This window comes from Cygnus atratus, chromosome 2 (genome assembly GCF_013377495.2).
Source record: "Cygnus atratus isolate AKBS03 ecotype Queensland, Australia chromosome 2, CAtr_DNAZoo_HiC_assembly, whole genome shotgun sequence".
NCBI lineage: Eukaryota > Metazoa > Chordata > Aves > Anseriformes > Anatidae > Cygnus > Cygnus atratus.
In genome coordinates, this window is record NC_066363.1 from 137,841,018 (window position 1) to 137,860,345 (window position 19,328).

At 42.2% G+C, this 19,328-nt stretch overlaps 1 protein-coding gene across 1 annotated transcript in view; it reads right to left on the bottom strand.

The window, feature by feature from the left end:
* Nucleotides 1-17,979, bottom strand: part of STK3 (serine/threonine kinase 3) — a 144,659-nt gene extending 126,680 nt beyond the window's left edge. The window contains exons 1-4 of the mRNA XM_035546366.2: nt 17,824-17,979; nt 10,655-10,735; nt 10,086-10,214; nt 6,310-6,424 (exon numbers count right to left, since the gene is read on the bottom strand). Coding sequence (XP_035402259.1) covers nt 6,310-6,424; nt 10,086-10,214; nt 10,655-10,735; nt 17,824-17,846 — 348 coding nt within the window. The 5' untranslated portion in view covers nt 17,847-17,979. The remainder of the gene's footprint in view (nt 1-6,309; nt 6,425-10,085; nt 10,215-10,654; nt 10,736-17,823) is intronic.
* Nucleotides 17,980-19,328: the final 1,349 nt, after the last annotated feature.

Below are 19,328 nucleotides of genomic sequence, written 5' to 3' on the forward strand. Positions count from 1 at the left end.
GAAAAACTGGAGGACGATTAGCAGTGGACCACTAAGTGCTCGCGCTCTAGCGCCAGAGTTGAAGAGGATATTTCAATGCCATTTCTAACTACCTAACGTGAGGATTTAAAAGAAAAACAAAACACCATACTACAACACAACCCACACACAGAAGAGGCAGACACTCCTCAGAATTATAAAGAAAAAGCAGAATAGGCAGCAGTCACAAGGTGCCACAAAGAAACTTCCAGTTAGATCCAAGAAGAAATAAATCCAGAGAGAGAGAGAAACTGTTGAACCTCCACCTTCACAGATTTTTCAGAACTCAGATAGACAAGGTCCTGATCAATCTAATCAAACTTCAAAGTTTACTTTCCTTGACGCAAGAGATTGGATTCAATGACTTCCAGAAGTCCCTTCCAAATTACTATTTGTTTCAAATCAGTGGCACACTGTTCTCCTCCTTTGTCACCGTCTTCAAAACATCCAGAGGATGCTACACAACCAGTCTTCATTCCAAAATTTCTCATTTTCTGAATACTTTTTTTGCAGTCATATTTACATATAGTATATGAATAGTTACTTTGGAAACAGATGAATAACAGTAGCTCTAACTTGTTCTTCTTTTGTACCAGTTAACCAATATATAATATTCATCTCACTTCTGGCACACACGTAACAAACACTTGTTTTCGAAGAGATGAACACTAATTTTCTGCTATGAACAAGTTTCCAAGCAGGTTGATACTGTTTTATTGCAATGTCACAAGAAAGGTCTATCAGTTTGAGATTCAGACAACAACCCATTTCTGAAGGAACTTAAAATGCTACTCTAAAGATCTAAGCAAGAATAATTTCTAAAATCAGGATAATGCCACCCAGAAGTTATGTAACAGCCACTTGATCAGAGCCATAAATAGGATTTTGCTACACAAGCTCTTCACAGGCTGTGTGCCACACTGCAGAAGCTACTGTAGACTATCTTGGTTTATAAGGTTAAACACTGAATGGGGTAACCAAGACATCTAGGATCAACCCCTTTCTACCCATCTCTAGAGAGGCATGCTACAACCAACTCAATTTGGTCTCCAAAAGAGATGGGATTAGGATGACCCAATTAATTATGATCAACGAATGAGCAAGGGCATCCCCAGTTATCAGCAGAGAGGCAGGGTTGCTGGTGTGTCAATATCCTCCCCACCACCACCACCGCAGCATGTTCACAGCAGCCAGCAGGACAAAGTATTGCTTCACACTGTAATTATCTCATCCCATTGCAAGCTGCCACTGAGAAGACAGTCCCATTCCTTCCTTTCCCTCCCTTTCCCCATTACTGGTTTTTAATGCCTCTCTTGCATCAGATTTAGCCACTTTGCTGCCACAGCGAGTCTCAAGTTGGCTCACAGGAGTGGAGGCACAGACTAGAAAGGAAGTTCCCCCATCAGACCTTCAAGCTTGTCCAAGATCATCCCGTAACCACCCAATCGCTACATCTGAGATATGGAAATGGCACGAACACAGCAGCCAGGTTGGAGCATAACAGGGGAACTGCCCTTTTGGCAACAACCCACAGCCTGACATATCAGATAAATGCATTGCCCAAGTCAACCACAGAGAAAAGCAGACAAAACGAGATACACAGCTCTGATGCCTTGGACTGGTAAATGCCATACCTCAGATGAGCTAGCAGGCATCATAAGCTTGCTCCAGTGCTGCTCATCTGCCTGACACTAAAAAACAGGCCAAATTCTAGGGGTTGTCTTAACTTTTGAAGTAGTGGCTTGGACTTCTCAGATGAGGTGCTGCTCCTGTCAAGTTGAACACCTCTGAATACAAACAGGCCATCAGTCACCAGTCAGAGCTTAGCTTTGGAGTCTGCTTTCCTCATTTTTTATCCAATAAAGCAAAGCACAGTACTGTTCACTTTCTAGTAAAAGAACAGAACTGTTGAAGTAGAGAAAACACAGCTACAGAAAAGGAAGGCCTTACTTCAGGTTCTTACTTCATCTCTCTTCCTCAGTTTCTTTTTCCTTAGACAAGGAGAAATGAGAAAACTTTTTTGGCCCAGCCACAATCTTCATTCGACAATTCAAGAAAATTAAACAACCAACAACTCCTGGTGTTGGGGCTATTCAGTACACATTCTGACAAAGTAAGAATCAATTCCCTCCTCACTTCCAAGTGAAGACACTTCTATCTACTTGTGAAAAAATAGAAGTACAGTGAAACCACTACTTTCCATTAAAAAAAAAAAAAACATAAATAGAGGTAAGCAATAGAAAGCTGAAATACTTCAACCAGCCTCATTCAACTAAGTCACAAGCTTTCCTTTGCAGAGTAGTCCAGGTAATCAGATCAGTGTTTCACAAGAAGTTCTCCTGTTGTTTCTCAGTCATCATTAAAAAATTCATTTCATTTTTATAAATTATAGCAACAACTAAGGGAACGTGCACCAACTTCAGGTTACTAAGGTTAACTCTTTCATGTAGAGTTTCAATATCAACAGTTAATTTTAGTAGACTAGTAATTAAACTGTACAGAGCTTTATTAAACTATTCAGAGCTCTTTCAGACAGCCTAGAATTATATCCAGGGAATACAAATGGAATTGAAAAGAGAAGACTAATTCCAAAAGAGCACATTCTTAAAATAAGGTAATTTAAGAAAATTAGAGCAATTACTTCTGTTTCACTAACTAGACCCCACAGGAAACAACCTTTTTTCATTTTTTAAGTTTAATCTGTAGAAGAATAGATACTTTTAAAAAAAATATACCAATTGCAAAAGTCAAATTCTTGTTCTTCCTTTATACAGTGTTCGATGCAGACCACCACCATGCATGCTTGCCAGGGAAGACTTGGAACCACATCACATTGTCTGTTCTTATGACCGAAGAATATTTTCCACAAGCTTACCATACAAGAGGGTTGTAAAGACATATGCAAATTCAAGCTCATTTTGGGGTTTTAAATCCAGTGCATAGACACAATAACAATTGTCAGTCTGAACTGTCTCATGCAGACAGAACACTGAATAGTTTCCATATTTAACAATAAAACAAAGGAGACTGAATGGCAACCCTCACCAGTATCTACAAATTAAGTACTCAGTAACATTCAACTTGCAGAATCTCAGCGTCATATGATGCAGGGAGATGTTAAAATTATGAAACATTTTGGGGGGTAGAGCAGAAGAATTCAAACAAATTCAAAGCCCCTGACTAACTCTTCCAAAATTTGTGAGACATAGGCACACAAAATGAAACAAAGAGGATTTTGCTTGGCTTTTTTTTTTTTTTTTTTAATTATTATACGCACCACAACACCTCCTATTCAATGGGAGAATAACAGTTCTATGTAGCCTGGTAGTCTACCTTCATCAGCGGCCTATAGCAGGCAACTAGGGAAGAACATAAGAACGCCAAGTAAACAGTCATAGCTCTCTGCTTCACCTTCTCATAAGCAATCTATAGAATATTGGATATCCTGCTCCAGATATTGAATATTTGCATTCAGCTGCAGTTATTTTTTCTTGGTCTGGTTCAATTCCTTCTGAAAACAAACTTAAAATCTATAGGATCTTCTATAACTATACAGCGGACACATGGAAAAGAATTTCCATAAAGGTAAAAAACATACTTTTGCTTTCAATCTAATACAAGTGATAACTTAAAAAAAAAAAAAAAAAAAAGGCACAAAACCACATCTTACTGACTTCATGCCACTCATGCTTTTCTAAACCTTCCACTTTGTCTCCCCCTCTGTTACCCCAGTTCCACACAACTATCCTAATATATTTAGTACATCCTTATTGGTAAGAATTCCTTACTTCTGATCGTTCCTGTCAATATTCTTTTCTGTGATGTCCTTGACACTATTTTCCTCTTTGGCAACTCCTTTACTTATGTAATTACTTCTTAATATTAAAGCTGAAGCGCTCTTGAACCTGTGTAAGAGATTTTGCCACCAGCAAACCACATACATGTCTTCACATTTACTTAAACTTACTTTCTCAGTTACACACACTCAGTTTCACATAGCCTCTCAAGTTTTTCATTGTGTTTCCAGCAGTAAAAACAGTATCTCATCAGTATTTCTACCCTCTTTCCTAAAGAGGATAGACTCATGTTGATTTCCCACAATGACTGCTTCCCTGCTCCCTCCTTTTTATCTTTAAAAGGGTTATCCACCTGTGACAGAACTTTCTATCTACTCCACTACAGGTGTATTTATTGAAGAGCCTCTGGTGTGGAAGTCTGTCCAAAACCCTTTTGATACCAAGCACATCCACACCAGCCAGCATTATTCACATGCCCAATAACTCCTTTACAAAATTCTGCTAGCCAAGCACATCATGGCTTGCTTTTACAAAAGGTATGCTGACTCTTCCCTCATTACATGTATCCATCTACTTATTGATTTTATTTCTTAGAATAGAATTTATGCTATTTAGTCACATCAATCTTCTGCAATCTTCCCGCAATTAATCTTCATTAATGATCTGGATGATGGGGTAGAGCACAGTCATCAAGTTTGCAGAGGACACAAAGCTGGGAGGAATGGCTGATACACCCGAAGGCCATGCTGCCACCCAGAGGGACCTGGGCAGGCTGGAGAAATGGGCTGACATGAACTTCATCACATTCAAAAGGGAGAAGTGCAAAGTCCTGCACCTGGGCAGGAACAACCCCAGGCACCAGCACAGGCTGGGGGCCTCCCAGCTGGGAAGCAGCTCTGCAGAAACAGACCCGGGGGTCCTGGTGGGCACCAAGTTGACCACGAGTCAGTGATGTGCCTTTGCTGCTAAGCCTTCTAACGATGTTCTTGGCTGCAAAGTATCACCAGCAGGTAAAGGGAGGTGATCCTTCCCCTCTGCTCAGTAGTGGTGAGGCTACAGCTGGAACACTGTGTCCAGTTCTGGGCTCTCCAGTACAAGAGAGGCCTGGACATACTTTTAAGAGTCCAGCAGGTGGCCAGCAAGATGATCAAGGGACCAAAGCATCTCTCCTATAAAGGCTGAAATGCTGCTGGGACTGTTCAACCTAAAGAAGAGGCTCAGAGATGTCATCAACATGTATAAATACCTGAAGGGAGGGTGCAGAGAGGACAGAGCCAGGCTGCGTTCAGTGGTGCCCCAGTGCCTGGGCAGAAGGCCCTGGGCACAAACTGGCCCCCAGGAGGCTCCCCCTGAGCACCAGGAGCACTTCTGTGCTGTGCGGGTGACCAAGCACTGGCACAGGCTGCCCAGAGAGACTATGGAATTTCCAGCCCTGGAGATATTCAAAAGCTGGGCCCTGCTTGAGCAGGGGAGTTGGACAAAATAACCTCCAGAGGTCCCTGTCAAACTCAGCCATTCTGCGATTCTCCTAACCCTTGTATAATATAAAACTGTAAGGACATCAGTTCCAAAGGATGCAGGAACTTGACCCATGCAATCTGATGTCACATTTGGCTTTTCTCCAGTCATCAGTTTATCACAGCACCCTGAGGCATGCGACCTTTTCCATAGGGGTTCCCCCTACAGTGGATATCATTCTACTTCTTAATAAGTCTAACCCCACCTTCCCTTACCTTTTTTTTAAGCCTCTTTTTCCTCCCTCTCCCCACTCACGTGTGGTACAAGTATTTCAGAGTACCATGACAAAGCATAGAAAGCTAGCAAGTGGAGTACCATCTCATAGTACTTGTTAGTCAAATGTTTATCTTATATTACAGGCCACCACTGGAGACAATGTCCTCAAAGGATCGAAAGATTGTTGGATATCTACAATAAAGTCTTCACTTAAGCAGTTTCTGTGAAGAAAATAACAAAGCCTGTTTCCTACAGGTTTGCATCTTCCCCTACTTTACTGCTAGTATCACCACTCTGCAACTCCTCCCTACAAATCTCCCTTTCAGTTCCCTCTCACATTCCCTAATTGGCATCCCTTTCCCTTCTCAGCCCTTGAATAATACCAATTACTTTACACGCTCCTTAATTACTGAGTGGAAGCAAGACAACTCGGTGCCTGCTTTCGAGTCATGCATATACTAAATGGCCTGCTAATACGCCATCGGGTGGAAGAAGCCACACAATTCTGCATTTCACTAAGAAGTAATTTTTAAGAAACTTACAGGACCTTTCCATTTCAAGATGCATGTTCCACTTCTCATGATTACACCGGCAAAGAATGGATAAATACTTAACAACAATACAGAGCAACTGCACAGCCAATGCAAAAGTCAGTCCCATCACATCATCCAAGGTCTCATCTTGTAACTCTGACAGCTTCTAGTCTTAATTCATGGTTTATTTTAATACATGCTATATACATTTCTGGAAGAAAACTCACCGTTTTGTTACGAAGTCTAATTATGTCCGAAACAGAGCCAGCTCCACAGTATTCCATAACAATCCACAGATCAGTGTTCTTAAAATAGCTGCCATAGTACTTGACAACATAGGGACTGGATGGGGAGAAAAAGAATTAAATAAACAGATGAACTCTTAAGCGGGGGGGAGAGAAAAATCAGTACAAGTGGCGTTAAAAAAAAAATAAACAGTTTGACAGACATTAACACAACCAAAGAGCAAATTTAACTGAATACATTTTAAAACTGTAGTTAGCATAACCAATGCTTTGCTGAAACAGTAAGGTTCGGCTGATTAAGAAAATGATAAAAGACACTGTACATATCACAAGCTTCCAGTGATCTTCATATAGAGACACAGTTTTCCCAAACATTAGTCTTCTGATACAAAGCTTGGTTTTCTCCTACTCTAAGGCCTAACTTTTTTTTTTTTTTAAACTCTTCTCAAAAAGTTACTGGATGTTTTCCTTCTTTCACTACTGTCTTAAAAAAAGAAAGTCATCTTGTTTTCTTCCCTTAGTACTGAGCAAAAAAAAAAAAACAAACATGGAGACTCCCAAATGTTTGTGTTTTTTCAGGCATGAACTTACTAAGTGCAGATCTAGACTCCTTAATGGAAACAGAATTTAGTGTTGGTTTGAACAGGACTTATGGATCCACAAAAGCATTTTCATATTGAAGCGTCTCAAGTTTATGACAGTACTATATCCTCACACAACACATTCATTTCATGCTCACCAGTTTGTCACATGAGGCATGCTGCCTCTGAGGCACATGCAAAGGAAAGGCATAAACAGACGTGGTAAAGATGTAACAAGGATCGTCCTCCAGAAAAGTGATTAGATGCTGTATTTATTGGAAAAAAAAAGTTGAAGGATTTTTCCCAGGAACTTAAGCAAAGGAGGTTACAGTTATGCCATCAGTCTCCTACGAAGACAGCAAATAAGATACTGAGATCTCAGTGGTTTCTGGTCAGAACACCCATGGCATCAGGTAGAACTAAACAGTTTCACTTCGGATCATGGAATTTTTTTAGGATGGGCATGTCTGACAGCAACTTGTTATTAGAAAACCAGTATTAGAAAAAAGAGTTGTTTGACTCCTGCGACTTAATGCTCTCTGTGTATACATTGGTCAAAACCAACAGCAAACTACTTCATTAAAGAGCAACTGTTAATACTATAGGAACTTGCCTTTACAGGAGGCAAGGTGGGCCCATTCCCTCCTGCTCGTTATTTCTAAAAACACAAGTACTACATGCTGATCTTGCCCCTGTGAAACTCCTGATGTGAGGAAAAGTACTATTATTTCTAAAGAAAACCCACTGATTTTTGTGACCTTCTCTTGTCAGACTTTCACTACGCTGGTATTCCCAGCAGAAATTGTGTATTCATACAAATCAAGGCAAGATATCAAGTGCTATGCAATCTCAAAACATCGCTCACATTTACTTAAGGCTTTGTCCCGTTTAGCTACATGGGACAGTCTTTTCCATATTAACTGCTTGTCTTAGAATATGCATTTTTTCCCCTAGAAGAGATACAGCACAATCAGTGTAGCTAGTTCTAGAAGCAGGCATGGGGGAGAAAGAAACAGCGTTAGGATTTGGGCATTTTACTTGAGAGGCTACAACAACAGTGATTTTCTGTAACATCTGTGGAATCATCCTACGTGAAAAGAAAGCCGTAAGACTTTCATTTGTGCGCGGTCCCTCCCTCCCACCAGGGCTATGCAGCACTCTCTCTGCACTGAGGAACAGGACACAGAAGCAACCGCATGGTGCAGAGCTGCAACCCAACCCTCCTTTTCAAACAGAGAATAGCTGCATCTCGTCCAGTGTAGGAAGAGTTTGTGTTCTGTAATTCTAAACCCTTATTCCAAAATTCAAGAATTACACAATAGTACATGTCCTACTACTAATAAGATGCTCTATGTTGCTCAAGGAGAAGCAGGGAACAAAGAGGAAAAGCAGAGAAGAAAGGGGCAGGACATGGGACACGAGTGAGAGATGAGTAGACTCACCTAGGAACAAGGACGAAACTAGCACAAGAAACACAGTACAAAAAGAAAGGTGAAAATTTGAAAAGATCATCAAGTATCACCACTTTTTTTTTTGTCAGTGTATGCTGTATTTCACAGACACTTGTTTTAAGACTGTATTTCAATACTGATCTCAAACTAGTGACCACTGCTTCCAATCAGCTCACAAGGCACAAGCCTGTGCAGAGCCTAACAGCCGCTATCCTACCACTGACCCCCACAGGACAGCTACTTCAGAGAATTCACGAGGTGCTATTTTTCAACCTATTCAATACCTTCCTTTAAATAAGAAGAAAAAAAAATGAAGCAGTTGGAAGACGGAATTAGGAGCACAGCAATGAGAACAATCCAAGTAAATACATTTGAATTTCTCTTTTCAGTGTACAGGAAAAGCTGAGGATCTACTCTGGGAATCTTGTCTAGTTCCATCATAAAACAGACAAACAAGATCACTTTCTTCTTTAGTACATGCCTGTTACAGAGTTTCAACTGACCAAACAGATGAAGTCTCACAGGGACAAAAAGGATTAAGATGCGCCTCAAACAATACTCAAGGGTCCCAAACCCTCTTAATATCTCCCGAAATAACCATTTTACACATGAAAGTGGGGAAAAAACGTGAATCTTTCCTTTTCCTCCCATTTCCCCTGCCCACAGATTTAACAAACTTCTTGCAGTTCAAAGCAGTCAAGACCAGAAGGGAATGGATTAAGGTTGTGCATGTATATAGGCTACAGATACCAAGTGCTTGGATCAGGGCTTGCAGGCAGAGGTGCTAAAGAAGTCTGAAGAACAGCTCATTCTCATGTGCTACTGCCAAACAAGGACAATTTTTTCATTTAAAGACAACTTCAACATCACCACAGCACAAAAGCATAAACACAACTGAGAAATAACAGACCTCTTGCTGTAATACAATTCACCAAGATAATAACTACAGCAATCAATATTTTAAACAAAGTTTCTCCCAACTTGAGTTAGGCTTTGAGTTGCAAACAATACTCTTGTACCACTGATCAGACTGAATACTCATCTTAAGGTTGTGTTTAGAACCTCTCAGTCAGATTATTCCAAAAAATTAGGGGGAAAAAAATCCTACTTCAGAAAGAGGGAAGAAACAAGAAATGATTTCTGCATCTTTGAAGACACTTTCTCTTTAGGCTTCCATTCCTACAATATTAAAAATCCTAAGATTTATTACTTATGAGCCAGTGTAAGGTAACAGTCCTTCAGAACTACTTGAAGATCGCTCACTTTTCAAAAGGTACGTTCCTGCATGGAAAAGACTAACAATGGAATACTGTTGTGGAAGTTAACAGCTAGCCATTAACCTTGTGCTACAAATGTTTTGATTGATCTTCTGAAATGAGTAATTCAGAATTCACATTGCCTAAGAGCATAGACAGGAAATATTAACCTTTTGGGCTTGCTAATGCAAGAACAGCGAAGCAAGCACGGGGAATTGTAAGCAGATGCAAGTACTTATTCTTTCAACAGTTTCTATGATGTACACTGTTGGTACTTCCTTCAATCCAAGGTAAGGATAGGAGTCGGTCCTCAAAGTGGTTGCTTTATGTAGATCGTCCAACACAAACTGCTTTAAATTTCCATATGAAAGTTTGCAGCTGCCTATATTTCAACTATATTACCAAAACATTACAAGTACAAATAGATTTTCACAAAAGTCTTAGAAACGAAGCAGAATTGTTATACCTACCTGTCACATTGTTGCATTATAGAGATTTCTTTAATTATTTCTTGAAGATCTGACTCCACAGGGACCTGCTTAATTGCTACAACTTGTCCAGACTCTTTGTGTATTGCTTTAAACACGCTACCATAAGACCTAAAAGAGAGAATCAAAGTGTTATCCTTCTTACAATATAAATTGCCTCTCACTTCTAGCATGCAGAAAAAGTCATAGAAGCCATATATTCAAGTAGAAGTTTGAGGTTTTTGTCAGGCTGCAAAAATTTCAGTTCTATCAGGACCTCAGCAAAGTTGTGACTCTGAATAATGAATCTTTGTCAAGATGTAGCATATCTAATTTCCATGCAGACGCAAACCGTTGCTACCTCAATAATTGAGGGATGTCAAAAACACATAAATAGATTTGGGGAAGCATGGAAGTTTATTGACGCATGCATTTGCTTTATTATTAAAAGTTGCCTAGAGAAGCATTCCTTAGGATACTTACAGTCACTCTCTCTGTAACTTAATATTCCAACACATGCTTTATATACTGCCTCCCTCTGATCCCATCCCCTCATAAATAGCTGCACTTACCCTTCACCAAGTTTCTCCAAAACATCAAAGACTTCTTCAGGCTGCTTAGTTAAACTATCTTCACTGAGCTTTTTCAGTTTGCTAGAAGAAAGACAAAGTTTCTTGTTTATTTTTTGCAGGGGAGAGACACAGAACTCAAACTTTTTTTCATATAAGTACACAGACAGAAGAAAAGGACTATAAAGAAAAACATACTGCAATGAAAATAAGATATCTAATTAAAACGCAGTAAGAATTTTATCGACCATCATACAACTTGGAGAAAGTTATGCCAATTTTTGTCATTATCACTTTCTCACTAGCATTTGCTCAACTCAAAGCAGCGTGGGACAAATTCACTGTCTAAACCACTTCTTTTGCTAAAGCAGCAACAGCCAGAGAACACACTAAGGCACACCTTTCATCAAAAAGCAGGCATCATGCAAACACATGGTCATTACTGACTAGAGTACCCTACGTCATCATTATCTGAGAAAGTATAAACCAGTCCTTCACCCATCTGAAGGGCTGGGGTAAGGCAATGAATTACATCAGGTTAAAAGGCAGAACCCAGCGTCAGGATGACTCTAAGAGCATAGGGTGGCATCTCAGCCACACAAATGGTATCAAAACACTACATTACCAAGAGATAAGTACTCTAAGAGTTGTTGGTGCAGTCCCTTCTGCATCTTGGGGAATATACACAGGGACAGGTGCAACAAAATCTGATTACACACCACTGTGATTTTTTTTTTTTCTCCACCAGTTTTCTGGCAGTTGCAAATCTGTGTCACTCTTATTTCTCCCAGCATCTTCAACTCACTCTCACTACTTACCCTCTGTCCCTTACAACCAGTCCTAGTCTCTCCCCAGATGCCTCGCAGATCCGAGAACGCAACCTGGCTGCAAGCTTTTGATGAAGCTGACTCCGAACACAGAGCGGGAAAAATATAACCACCCACATGGTGCTGCGAGGCCGTGTGGCTGCAATGTGTAAATCCCTCACCCTGACAGTTACAGGGAATTCTGCTACAGGACTGAAATCACAAGTTTAACTCTATGTGGTAGCCAAGGGTACTATTAAAGGAGGAGATGAGCTGAAGAATAATAGCTGGTGCTGTAGCGTTAGATAGAGCCGATGTATTCCATATGCAAGAGGAGAAAACGGGGCACGAGGGGAAGGCTTTGAAGCACTGCAGATCATTGAGACCTTATGGAAAATACGTTATCCTGTGACACTTTCCTGGAAATGAATACGAAACAGGGGAAGGGAAGAAGGCACAGACAGAAGAGATTGACAGATCTAACATTAGAACAGCAGCACTGAAAAGAAACTCCTTCATATTAAAATATATTTTTGTGATACACAGAACTAAAAGAATAAATAAATCAATAGGTGAAGTGCTTGACAAAGCAATTCCTGAGCAAAAAGGGACTTGCGACTGCCAACCATCTAAGTAACGACAGAAATGTAAAGAAAGTGGTTAAGTGGGCAGGTCATACGGACTGGTGCTAAACAAGGAAAGCAAGCAGCGCTGGAGTGCTTACACACGGGCATTTACATATCAAATACCTATGTGACAGATGTAGCAGTGATTTGAGTGTAACATTCATCCACGATCAGTAATGCAAAGTATATGAACTGCTCCAAAGACCATGCAGTTGGCTAAACTGAACAGGCAGGAACCTGGAAAACCTGTATGTTTAAGGGAGAATACAAATCTCTAGAGCAAAGGGAAATCAGAACTCATGAACACAGACAAAGCAGCTGAAAGCTCAGATGAGAGCAGCTAAAGAATGTCCACACAAGCAGCCTACAAATCAAACACAGGAACACACAACAATCTGCTTTCTTTTTTGCCCTCTCTCTGCTCGTTAGAAACTAGAAAGCAGAAAGATGGAACTTAAAAAAGTCTTGCAGGAAAGTACAGACTTTGTTACCGAATGAGTAAGTCATAAATAACAATAAATGGAGGGAGGAAGACTTTGCATGCAGGTATTAAAGAAACAAGTCATTTATTTTGATTCTTTTGCTCCATTTTTTTTCTGCCCCTCTCTGAACAGGTTGCCTGCATCCTTAAAAGCAGCAGTCACAAAAGGAAAGTTACTGCAGTCACTCCCTGCTTGCCACCAGCAGAAAGCGTTCACAGAATGTTTGCAATGCCAGTAGAGCCTCAAAAAAATAGAAAGCATGACCACTAGCTGAGTCTGTCACTCAGCTGAAGAGCTGCATAACAAAAACATACTCAGCAGCACAGTCCAGAAACTGAACTTGATAGTAGCTGGAAGAAAACCCAGTGAGCTCTCCCCACAAGGCATAACAAGAGACACTTCCACCTGCTCTAAAGAACAATGCTTGCTAAAATAAGGGAGGCAGGAATCTGTTCTTAACGTCTCTTCAAAACGTGCTTCGAGTTCTCACTTCTGGATTTATCTTCTCTTTCATGAAGCAAATTTGCTAAGAACTTTGGAATATGCTTAATACCAAAGGAGTTTCAACAGCACCATTAATGCCAAGATGTTGGGGCTGCTTGAGAAGAGCGAGGGAAGCAACCACAACCAGCCATGAACTGAACAAAACCAAGCATCCCTGTCAAATAAGAAATGACCTGGACTACTCAAGAGGCAGCCTAAAGACAAAGAAACACGCATACTGCCATTAAAATTATTTTCCCATTATTCAACTCTGACAAACACGTCATGAGACCAACACTGAGCACTAGCACAGCTAAGCATTAAACCTCTTTCAGGGAAGAAAGATATGCCAGCCTCAGGAACTTTATCAAACACACTGCTCAAAGTACTCCACGCTGCTTTACAAAGAAACAGTAAAAGTACAGACACTAGGTCCGGAGTTCAGATGACACTATTAGCACTGCAGTTAGATCCTCATGGCTCAGGCTGCTTAAAGCTGGGGATTCTGTTAACCTTCTAGAAATAGAAGTCATTAAACAACAGCACTTGATATGGCCTGAAAGGGTTGCAATAGCAAAATCACTTCTGAAAACTTAGTGAGGGGCAGGGAGGAAGATGGATGCTATAACGGCTGCAAAGCACTACGTAAAATACAAGAAAGGACCATGGACATTACCATCAACGTCAAATGTTAATATCACTGCTCTTAAAAAGAAGCAACTGGAAGTAGGGACAGGGGAACACATCCAAGACTTCAGAATCAGCGCACGCGTGCAGCCATTCCCCACCACCTGTCCATCCCGCCAGCCTCACCTCCTGTACACAAATAAACAAGACACCAAGCCAAACATTCAGAAGCATCACTGCCTTTTCTTAAGCATGAAGGTGCTCTACATTAGAAATAAGTGCTGTCAGCCAACTCCAAAACAGTTTAATTCTGGCCACAGGATCCAACTGCCATGTATATACGTAACTGTGAGAAAGTCTAAAGAAGCGTAGAAGTTAACTATATAAACCCTAGGGAGAAAGTCATTCTGTTTCTGTTTGCTCCAGAAAGGTTGCCCCAAGCATCAGGTAGTGACTGTGGGCAATTTCAAGCTGTCCAGGAGAAGCCTTCCTGCAAGCACGAGGACCAACTGAACTACATGTCTGGGACAATTGTCTTGTTCCAAGCAGGTTTGACTTGCTGCATAAGACCCAATTCCTTAAAGAAGGAAAATACACCCTAACAAAGAAGTTCACTTTCATAAATCCAGGCGATGGGAGACAATATCCATACTTATTAGTATGACTGGAATCTTACACATCATTGAAGTATGCCAACAAAACTAAATAAACAGAAAAAAATAATAATTTTAGAAACAGTGAAAGGCACCCAAGACTACCAATCCCAGCATAAAGACCATAAAAATCTGAATTGGGACCTAAAAGAGCATGAGATTCCCCTGCCCACCTCCAACCTACAAAGAAGAATCAGTTTAGTGTCCTATGATCATAATGTACAAATTTTACAAAATAAATTTGGGATGCATTACAGAGGTAGGTATTAAGAAAAAAGAAAGCTAACAAAAATAAATAAATAAAGCAGGACTAAGGAATACAGCTCCAACAATTACTGTCATGAGTTATGGAAAAGTGGAGACCACTCCATGAAACATGAATGCGTGGTTTATTTTGCAGAACTGGCACACTGAAACATTTAAAAAGAATACTGCATCATTATAATTGATTCCAGCTAAAAGAATCTAGCAAGACAAGTCACTGTAGTCATCAGAAATAGAAGTGGCACGTGAAAACCTTGAGACATTTACACTGCTTTACGCAGTTGACACAAACAGATGCAAGTTTAAGAGAGTTCACATTATTATATCGTGTACTTCCATTTAGCTTTCTACCAATAAGACCCAAGCAAACTTACACCTGTGTCTTACCATTTTTCAGGAGGAACTTGAGGGTTGCCATCCATATGAACCTACACACCCATTCACATGAACATTAACCACCATGCATTTTTCAGGCAGTTCTGGTTACTTTCCCTTATATGCAATCTATTTCCTTATATGTGAGCAGGTTCATTTAAACAGAAATGCAATCATAATAGCAGGGACAAATCACTAACAACTCAAAGGCACACTTTGCAACTGTCGATCACTTGTAAATGACTACAGAAATGACATTCACTCTTGATATAATGAGGAACTATAAATAAAACACATCTGAAACAGAAATTCAGATGCAAGAAAATGCTTTGTGTCAATCACTGTGACAAGAGTTGACTAGGAAATCAGAACACCTACTCTAAATTATTAAAAAGTAAACAATTATTCTGAAAAGAATTGCTCAGATGTCTTTTCTTACTGTTGCACAGAGACAAACACTAAAAGCTTCTGATGCCATTCCCATTTTAAAAGCTGCAATCGCCTGGCCTGTCACTCGGACACCATCACTGCTGCTCTCTGAAGGGCTGTTTTAAGATTTGCAAGCTTCTACACAGAAGAATTTTTGTGCGTTCCTTTACATGGAACTGGGAAATAAGAGTCCTACACCTGTAAGAAAACACAGATTTTAAGATGTCTCTGTAGTTTTGCAGTGTTCACGTGCCATTCTTGCTACCTCTGGATGAATGTCTTACGTGAGGCCCACTGCAGCAACAGGGCCCACGCAGTAACTGCTCCCGTGGACAGCGGGCACCAACGTAAAGCAGCCTGATCACATCTCTTCTGCCAGGAAACACATTTATCCATCCCAAGTCACCACTGCTTCCCGGCCACGCATCGAAAACTCGGCCCACAAAATAAGAGAACAAAAGAAACCTGTACGCCTACCCTCACAGATGGGGGTGGCCTAGCAGAACAAGAACTGTTGGGAACAGCAAGCAAACTGTAAGAACAAACAGATCAAGAGGATATACACGCACAGACCACAAACTTTAACATCTCATAAAACAAAAAAGAGCCTCCCCTCGCACTAAAAAAACAAACCTACTACAGTCTCATGACATTTAAGTTTCCAGAAATAAAACATCAAAATACATGAAAAGTATAAGAACTTGCCCGAATTTAAGAGATCCTTCATCAGCTTTGTAGTTCCTCCTGACTCAAACTACAGATTTAGACAGCTCCCCAACATCTACCGGGCTAGCCAGACTTACAGCTAGGTAATAAAGTTAGAGCAATGCCTAGATCCTCAAAACAAAAACAAAAAAGAAACAAGCAGACAAAACACACACACACAACACTGCAGGATATGCTAGCTTCAAGTTTTATTTTCAGTCCTTTGGTATCACCGGAGCCCAAGCTTTGCACCAGTGCCTGTAATACTGATTACTTCTCACACACTCCCATTTCTCCTAAATGCTTACTGCTGCCTCTCCCATTCCTTCTATTCGAGAGATGTAGTACTGCCAGTGTGGAACCACACTGCAGGCCTCTCCTTTCTCCCCCCACCTCATACCCTAGTCATATAAGCTTAAAACAGAAAAGTGGCTGAAGCCTACACTTCTAAGTCTCATAACTAAGCGCCCCTGCACCCCCCCTAAAAAATAAAAGAGATTGCAGAAGACACGTTTGTCGGAAATCTTGTCAACCATGCCAGTACCACTTCAGAAATGAATTCAGTCATCAGAATCCCACCTCGCCGCCTCTACGCTGTATTAAAGATTCTCCTGTTAATTTCTGTACTACCCATCCACCCAAATGTGTTGGGTCAAACCCAGGATGAGGGGTTTCATCCCAAAGCAGAGTCAAACACTACAAAGCTCACCACCAACCCTCGAATCAAACTAAGCCCGTACTGGGTGCTTCTTCTCACACGTTCAGTTTGGAGAAAGTAAAAACTGACACTGAATTTGGTGCAGCTTCTGCAGCAGCCAGCCAACCTTCAGCTTGGGCTTTGGGAGCACGTAAAGGAACTCTGCATAATAGCTCCTAATCAGTTCCTCATTAAACTTTTCAGTAGTAGATACTGTCACTGGACTTACTATTGGAGAAAGACCAATACAAGTTCACAGCTGCACTTTCCCCAAGTCCTGTCATCCCACAGGAAGTCGCTTTAAGGAATTCTAAGGGCTCTGAACACAAACAAGGGTGCTTAAAGGAAAAAAATGATTTGTTATCTTCTGGGCCAAGTTTACATCGGGCAGTTCCTATATTTTTCATTACGTTAACAGGAAGTGGGAGTAAAGCACTTGCAGCTCCAACACGGTGGGTACATGAGAGCTGTGTAACTGCAATCTGTATAGCACACGGCCACTTCCCATATAAGCTAAGTGAATCCCAGCAAGTACTGCTCCACTTTAAGCACTTCCCATATAGGATAAATGAATCCCAGCGAGTACTGCTCCACTTTAAGCACTTCCCATATAGGATAAATGAATCCCAGCGAGTACTGCTCCACTTTAAGTATGCCCATTTGCAAAATAGTTTTGTGCACTGCGATGACCGTCACGTTTAAAGCAGGTTTCACAACATTACACAGAGACAAAAGGCAAAGGCTGGAGGCTAAATAAATAAAAATAAGAGGGATTAAGATGACCAGGCGTGTAAATACCCGGGGAAAGCGGGGTGCTGCCGGCACGGAGCTCGACTCTGGCCTCTCCCCGGTGCGGGAGGGCAGCCCCAGCCCGCAGGCACCCCGACCCCGCCACCCACAGAGCGCACAGCTCCGGGCCAAAAAAAATTAAAAATTAAAATAAAAACACGCCCGCTACCCCCCCCAGCCCCGGCCCCAAAAGGCCCACGCTCGCTTCCGGGAGGGGAAGGGGCCCCGGCCGTTACCTCTTGGGCGCTGCCTGCTCCATGCCGCCGCCGCCCCCCGGCCCCGCCGCCACCGTGCGGAGCCGCCCCGGGCAGCCCCCGGCCGGCGGCCGCCCGACCCCGACCCCGCGCCTCGGACCGCGGAGTGCGCGCTGCGGGCCCTTTAAGCGCAGCTCGCGCCCTCCCCCGGCCGCGGCCGCCGCCGGCTGCCGCCACTACCGCTACCTCCTCGGGGGGCGGGGACGCGCGCGCTCGTTGGTTGGAAGCCGCGGCACGGCGAGCGCTGGTTGGTCAGAGGGGAAGTCGCTCAAGGGAGACCCCGCCCGGCGCGCCACGGGAAGAGCGGGAGGCCGATGGGGGGGAGAAAATGGAGGTCGGCCCGCGGCGCTTCGCTCCCGGCGTGCTCCATGAGGCTGTGCCCCGCGGGGCATGCCGGGAGTTGTAGTCCTGCCAACGGGCCAGGCCCGGCCGCGTCAGGCGGCCTCCAGCCCCCCCCCCAAAAAAAAAAGCACACTGGCTTTTCCGCAGTGGGCAAATGGCTCCAGAGCAGGGGGAGGCTACGTTAATTAATCATGTCTGTGTTAATTAATCATGGCTGTATTAATCACGGAGCTGCTTTCCTAAGGTGGCTCGGGTGGCACAGCACCGCTCTGAGGTAAAAAGCGCTGGCAGTCGGCGCCTGGCTTTTTCTAGTGCCAAAGCACACAATTACCCTGCAAAGCCATAGGAAGCTGGCACATAATTACTCAAACAGCAGTTTTTTAAGGCTGCTGACTGCCGTGGGACAGTTATCTGCAGTTCTCCACGTTACAGCTTCCAACTTTGGGCTGTTTACGTAGCAATGCAAGAGGCTGACTGACAGCGCATCCAAGCAGAGCCAGCCAAGTCAACACAAGAAAAGTCAGATGTGTCAGCCAACATCTATATCCCGTCCTGAAAGCTGGTTTATTTGCTTAACTAATAGGAGTTCAAGGTAGTAAAACACTTGGGTAAGACCCATAAAAATATGAAGATGCCAAATTCCACTACTAAGCTGATTTTAGATGCACAACAAGCACTCCAAAAAAAAAATAAATAAATAAAATCCATGTACCACACCTAATGTGATTTCCCTGATGTGCGTTAGCAAGGGAATGTTGAATGACTGAAGTCCCGCTGCTGTGAAAGTTGTCTGTTTCGCCTGAAGTCAGTCCAGTCCAGTTGACTCACTGTGGTCAGACTGAATACACAATGGCAATATTGAATGAGCCCATGAAACAAATCACACACCACCGTGTGACCTTTTGGGTTTCTTTGTTTTTTTCTGAGTCATGGAAAAACTGCAAGGACATCTTCCTTCGCACAACAGATCAACACGGAGCTCTTCAAGTATCATCCCATAAGCCAGAGTGGTTTACCAAGCAGTACTGCCAGAGTTGTCTATGGTATGGATAACTGCTTGTAGGAGATGCCAAAAAAAACACCCAGGAGAAGAAGCCAGCAGATACCTCAGAGTCAGTGTAGTATGAGTGCATTAGATAATGGTG